This window comes from Buteo buteo, chromosome 24 (assembly GCF_964188355.1).
Source record: "Buteo buteo chromosome 24, bButBut1.hap1.1, whole genome shotgun sequence".
NCBI lineage: Eukaryota > Metazoa > Chordata > Aves > Accipitriformes > Accipitridae > Buteo > Buteo buteo.
This window is the reverse complement of record NC_134194.1, coordinates 11,750,618-11,757,120: the sequence shown is the minus strand read 5'-3', so window position 1 is coordinate 11,757,120 and position 6,503 is coordinate 11,750,618. Positions and strand designations below refer to the sequence as shown.

Sequence of the window (6,503 nt, the reverse complement as noted above, 5' to 3'; positions counted from 1 at the left end):
GCTGAGGTGCGAAGACCTCGGTGGCCTGGGCCTGTCCACCAGAAACGTGGGGGGCTCTGCTGGGGGTAGAGCTGTGCAGCCTCGGAGGCCCGCGCAGCGCCGATGTTATCGTTGCTTCTCCTGGGTGTCACGGTGGGTGCTGCTTTGGGCCCTTTCTTTAGCTGACGGAGGCTGAGGGACCCACCTTAGCCCTCCTCAGCTAACACCCCCCCCCCTTTTCACGCCTTGACGCGGTGCGCGAAGGAACGCTTCGCTACCCGAAGAACTGTAAAACCCGTAACGCCGGCTGCCCCGAGGGCAGGCGCTCCGCCTTCTTCAGCCCAGCACCGCCAACCGCTGACCGGAACGGCCCCTTGCCGGAACCCCCTCAGCCGAGCCCCCGCGGTCGCTCCCTTCGCGGGCAGCCGGAGGCCCGGGCCGGCTCCTCCCGCCTCTCTCCCGCGGGGGGGCGCCCGCGGGCCGGGCGGCGGCGCCTCGGCCTTCCCCTCCCCTCCCCTCCCAAGATGGCGGCGGCCGCCTGCGTGCCGGTGCGGGTCTGCCACCAAGAGATCGTCAAGTTCGACCTGGAGATCAAGGCGGCCGTGCAGGTACCGCCGCCCGTCCCCCGTCCCCCGCGGCGGGACCCCCCCTGACAGGGCTGCGGGGGCGGCCGCCGACTCCCGCGGGGAGCCCCCGGGCGGGCCGCGCTGACCGGGCCGTTGTCTTCCAGGACATCCGGGACTGCCCGGGGCCTCTCAGCGCCCTCACGGAGCTCAACGCCGCCGTGAAGGAGAAGTTCCGCCACCTCCGCGGCCGCATCCAGGTGAGGCTCCCGGGCGGGGGCCGCTCCGGTGACCGGCCTTCGCGCCAGGCCGCAGCTGGCGGGGGGCGGTGGGGAGCCCCGGCCGTGGGGTGTTAGTTTATGGGGTCGATCTGCCCTTAATTCACTCCCTGGCCGGGGCTGGGGCCCGCGAGTTGGAGGTGGCAGCAGTTGCTGATCAGCTTTTTCGTGTTTCTGCTTTCTGCCAAAGGAGCTCGAACAGATGGCGAAGGAGCAAGATAAAGAGTCGGAGAAGCAGGCCTTGCTGCGGGAGGTGGAAAACCATAAGAAACAAATGCTCAGGTGGGTTGGGCAGCCGGTGCTGTTTACAGGTGCCCCGTAACCACAGATAATCCGACTTCTGTACAGCATCTCTCAGATCCCGTTTTGCAAATGCGGTCGCTGACATGATGCTGTTTTGCCCGAGACAAAGAGAGGATCAGGGATGGAAAGGGCAGGACTGCCTTCTCCTTGCCTCCCTCCCGGCCTGACTCCTTAACCACGGTCTGTCCCTTTGAGCAGTTGAGCATGTAAGTAGGTGGCTTGAGAGTCTGCCATGTGACAGCTGGCACAGTTCTCTTCTTCCCTTGCTCCATAAACAATACATTTAGGAGAAGAAATGAAAGGACAGTATATTGTTATTCTATGGCGTAATATAAAGAAAGTCCATGCATGTATTCGGGGTGCTCAGTTACAGTGGTGATTGCTTTGTGAAAATTGTTTTTGCTTGCAAGGTGTTACCGTCACGTTACAACATTGTACTCTTGTGATTTCAGCAATCAGGCAGCTTGGAGAAAGGCAAATCTAGCTTGCAAAATTGCTATCGACAACTCTGAGAAAGATCAACTGCTGCAGGGAAGAGACTCCTTAAGACAAAGGTATTACACCATCCCATTGTATGATCTGAGATTTAAACAGTATGCTATATTCACTAGTTTTAAATGGAAGTGATGTAATGTTTTGAAGTTACTTAATTGTATGTGGAACATAGCTTTTCTTTTATGAGTGCCTTTACCTTTTGTGGTGATATAAACTGTTAAGGATTGTGATAATTTCAGGTTTTCTTGGCATTGGCATATCTAAGCAGAAAAGGGGCTAAGTTAGCCTTCATAATTTTTCTGACTGTCTTTTACATTGATTGCAATCAGGCTTATAAACAAGTAATGGATCATTATGCAAGCTGTTTTCACATGCAGAACTGGATGTAATCTTATGTAATTTCTGTATTGAAAAGTTGACGTATTTAGTGTCATGAAGCAACAAATGGGATACTCAGGATAATAAAGTGGTAGTTTGTATCAGTACTTCCATATCAGCTCATGAAGTTGTACAGTCATGGATGAATAAGTGGTGAAATACGGGCCCCTGTGATATTCTGAGCCACTAGCAGTTGTTTAGGCTCATTACTTTAATATTTCGTGATTTTTTTTTCTTGTTTAGTGAAGATAATCTGAATTTCTCATGCAGTAGAAACTAGATGTGTCTTTTGTACATCGGCAGAGATGTTTGGTTTCAAGCTCTATACTAAGGTCCCTGGCAGCAGCATGTTCCCCACAGTACCCAAAGACATAATTTTATCCCTTCCTGCTTTACTTTTTCCCTTTCTTTTTCAGGAAGACTACAAAGGAAAGTCTGGCAGAGAGTGCAAGTAACATCACAGAGAGCCTGATGGGCATTAGCAGGATGATGTCGCAGCAAGTACAGCAGAGTGAGGAGACCGTGCAAACCCTAGGTACAGATGTTATTTGGGGGTTTGGGTATGGATTGGATGATTGAAGCACCTTTCGCCAGTTCTGTTAGGATGGGGAGAGGCAAACTGACGTGGTGTGGAGCATAGTGGAAACCTGCTTTGCTGTAGAACATACTATGATGCTAATTAAAGGACTGTCCAGCAGAACTCCTCTAACGGTTGGACATAAACAGAAAATAATAATGTACATTGTGTGGAGCTGTTTGTTGGAGTTTCTGTTTCATGATTATGAAAACAAAAAGGGGGCAGGATGAGGAGCTTTTCTTTTAGTTTCACATAAAAGCAATTGTAAAAGCAATGTGAGCTCACACGGTGCTAAGAGTGTGTTTGGCGTCATTCTGTGCTACTGTCCTGGCATGCATTTGGTAATAGCAGAGAAAATGAAAGCGTAGGTACAAGTCCATACACAGAGAAAACTTAGTATGGCTGGAAGACTGTTTTCACCCAGTCTCCAGCTGGGATGACTAAGAGACAAGGAGATCAAGTGACTTGAACCCAAGGTCACTTGCTCTGTCAGCAGCGCATCAGGGACTGTGAAACCAAGATTTCACCCAGTTCTTTGGCTTAGACTCCTAAGACAATAAATCAAGTGACCTGTCAGAACTGGTGATTCATGAAGCATTTAGAAGTTGGATCTGTGTTGCCTGGGCCTCTTACTAGCTGTACTTTTGGGCAGAAGAGAGAACAGTTTAACGACAAAGATAAATAACACAACTTTTGCCCTCCTTGTTTTCTGCCCCCATCTGAGGATGGCAGCTGGGCATGGTTTGTTCATGCAAAAGTAGCATGTTTCTTGTCCCATTAAAAAGACAGTTTGGCAGACACTTTTTCACCCTGTTTCTTACTGAACAGCACTTGGAGTTCATCAAGGGAAAAACTATCAAAGGTCATTTACAAAACCCAGCTGCAAATTCTGCATCAGTAGTTAGAATTTCCTTTTTCCTGAGCAAGTCCTTTCCTAGTATGCAGTGAATATATGCAGCTGTGAAGCAGGGAAATTCTGCTTTGTCATTAGTGATGGGAAACAAGTTTTCTGTTTTCACTTGGATGAAAATGCCTCTTTAAGATGGGACATAATGGTTTGCAAAATACTACAGGCGTATTTCTACTATGCTTGTTTTTGTGAACTGGAAAACGTGCTTGGAGCTTGACCTTTCTTTAATCAATCAGTTCAGTATAGAGCGATATACCAGCATTCACTGTCGTACAGGGTATGCATTCTGTAATATAAGGAAAAGGGAACTCCTGGGCTTTTGCTTTCACTTAGTGAAAGGAGGAAGACTGAGGAGTTTGGGGCATTTGTTTGCTTGCTTCCTTGTTTGTTTTCTCACAGGGAAGGAGACGTTGAAAGGGACCGATGTTCCATCTTGCTGTTTTGGTGTATTCTCAAATTCTGTCTTCAATTGAGACCAATCAACACATTTTTCCTCTAGTTAATTTTCTCTTTTTTTATTAGGAAAAAAAAACAATTATGTTTGTCAAAAATAACTATTAAAAACTGTTGAAATTGTTTGAGCTGAATAATTAAGGATCTCTTACTGCTGCATGCTGCTTTTTCACTTTCTGCAACCCCATGTGAATCCAACTGATGTACTGCTCTGGCTTGGAGGAACAGTTTCAGTTGTGCAATTAATGTATTCAAATACTGACCTGTCCTGCTGCTGCTAGAACTGATGCTGATAGTGATGGTGACTTCTCTCTCTTAAATTAGTGGTTCTAGCACCATTCTTATTTCACTCTGCTTCCGGCGAGCTCTCAGGTAGCACTGGCTTTGTTCATAAAAAAGAGGAACTAGATTTTATCTGGTAACCTAAACATTAAAAATTCAGGAACAGGACGTAGAGCCTTTAAGCCATTCAGTACTCTTATTTTGCTTTGCATTTTTCCTTAGCACATCAGGACTGCTGAGTTGTGAAAGCTTCTGCAAGTACACAATCTGCCTTTGTCTTACCCATAAGTCAGTCTGACCCAGAAGGGTCTCACGGGCACTATCTGTATTGCCAAATATTGCATGCTTATATCCTTTGTCATGTATTTTTGAAGTGCAACCAGCTGATTTTTTTTTTTTCCCCCTTAATTTCAGCCAATTCTTCACGAACCATCCTGGAAGCAAATGAAGAATTTAAGTCCATGTCTGGGACAATTCAGTTGGGGCGAAAGCTAATAACAAAGTACAATCGCAGGGAACTGACGGACAAGCTGCTAATCTTTCTCGCCCTTGCCTTATTCCTGGCCACAGTGCTCTATATTTTGAAAAAAAGACTCTTTCCATTTTTGTAAAATTCCAAAGCTAAACTGAACTATTACAAAAGATCAGAAAGAGATGGCATAATAGGGCTTTTAAATAAAATAATAAAGGGATATTGCAATAGCTGAAAGAGCGTTAGAGCAGGCATGACTTCATACTGTCCCCACAGAGCATGCGACCTGCCTAAGAAGAGCTTAAATGAGCACAAGTCAGGAAGAATCAGGTAGATCAAGGTGTGGAAAGAAGAAACACCGATTTGCCTGTAGGTTTGGGTAACCAGACAAACACTTGAGGAACTAGGCACCCAAAGGTGCCAGTCTTAGCTTTCAACCTCTCTTCATTTTGCCTTGAAATTAAGCTGTGTCCTTGGCTTGGACTGGAAGCTGCTTTGACATCTGTGTTTAAGGTGCTGAGAGTAAGAGGAAGGATGGAAGAGAGAAACTTGCATACATTCCGTTAATAAACTATTTATTGTATCCATGTAAACTGAGTTTTGTTTAAAAACAAAGTCAAATGGATTGAAAGAGCCTGAATAACTTCCAGTGTAAAAATTCTGCTTAATACTTAACAGCAGTGGTTGTTTATGGATTGTTTTTTCTGGGAGCATAGCACACATGCAGTCTGGCTCTATTCCTCTGGCCTTGGGAGGGCTCTGACAAAAGCAAAAATGGGAGCCCCATTTGTTAGCTATTAATTCACAAAGTAGATTTGAGAATTACATTGCCAATGTGTTGAAATCAAAAGGCTTTTTGCTCCTTTTCTTTATAAAATTCCACCTAATACTTTATATTTGCAAAATACTGCCAAGTTGTGCGTTTGAAAGTTTTTTTTGCTCGTACAGTTGATCTTCTCTCAGTTAGTAAAATCTTTTACAATGATTACTTCCCTATCTCTTGTGCTTTAGTAATGGTAGTTGATTTGCTTTAATAACATAAATGCCAACCTGCCACACTCCATGTAATACCTTGAAGTACCAAAAACTGTACTGCAGCGTTCTTAAAACTGATGTTGCCTTCCCCTCTGGAGATTGTTTCATTGCTTCTTCAGAGCTGACTGGTGAAGTTGATGTTCTTTTTAGGAAACTCTCACAGAATGGTTAAATACTGCCTTATTTTAGTCATTAGAAGTAAACTTTTTAAAAGGCAGTGCATATATCCTAAGAAATACGATGTCAAGCAAATAGCAGTATATAAGTTTGTGTGAAATTTGAGGCTAGGTTACCTTTGTAGTTTGTTCTCAATAGTAGGTTGTGGTTTAACTCTTGCCAGCAACTAAGCACCACGCAGCTGCTTGCTCACACACACCCTGCCGTGGGATGTGGGAGAGAATCAAAAAAAGTAAAAGTTGCAGGTTGAGATAAAGACAGTTCAATAGGACAGAAGGGAAGAAAATAGTAATAATTAGGATTATAATAATAAAATGACAGTAATAATAAAAGAACTGGAATATACAAAACAAGTGATGCATAATGCAATTGCTCACCACTTGCTGACCGATGCCCAGTTAGTTCCCAAGCAGCAATCAATCCCCTCCAGGCCAACTGCCCCCAGTTTATATACTGGGCATGACGTCACACGGTATGGACTATCCTTTTGGCCAGTTTGGGTGAGCTGTCCTGGCTGTGTGCCCTCCCAACTCCTTGTGCCCCTCCAGCCTTCTTGCTGGCTGGGCATGAGAAGCTGAAAGAAAAATCCTTGACTTGGTAT

At 45.4% G+C, this 6,503-nt stretch overlaps 1 protein-coding gene across 1 annotated transcript; it reads left to right on the top strand.

The window, feature by feature from the left end:
* The first annotated feature begins 479 nt into the window (after window positions 1-479).
* BNIP1 (BCL2 interacting protein 1) lies at window positions 480-5,700 on the top strand. Its single transcript, XM_075056618.1, has 6 exons — window positions 480-587; window positions 710-802; window positions 1,011-1,102; window positions 1,576-1,677; window positions 2,413-2,531; window positions 4,633-5,700. The coding sequence occupies exons 1-6, from the start codon at window positions 504-506 to the stop codon at window positions 4,827-4,829; spliced, it is 687 nt and encodes a 228-aa protein (XP_074912719.1). The 5' UTR covers window positions 480-503; the 3' UTR covers window positions 4,830-5,700.
* The last annotated feature ends 803 nt before the right edge of the window (window positions 5,701-6,503 follow it).

What these genes read in the sequence shown, in the direction of transcription:
- BNIP1 (XM_075056618.1), top strand. Translation starts at nt 504, where the DNA reads ATGGCGGCGGCCGCCTGCGTGCCGGTGCGGGTCTGCCACCAAGAGATC. An exon ending in AGAGACTCCTTAAGACAAAG is followed by an intron (nt 1,678 to 2,412) that starts GTATTACACCAT and finishes TTTCTTTTTCAG; the next exon opens with GAAGACTACAAAGGAAAGTC. An exon ending in GGAGACCGTGCAAACCCTAG is followed by an intron (nt 2,532 to 4,632) that starts GTACAGATGTTA and finishes CCTTAATTTCAG; the next exon opens with CCAATTCTTCACGAACCATC.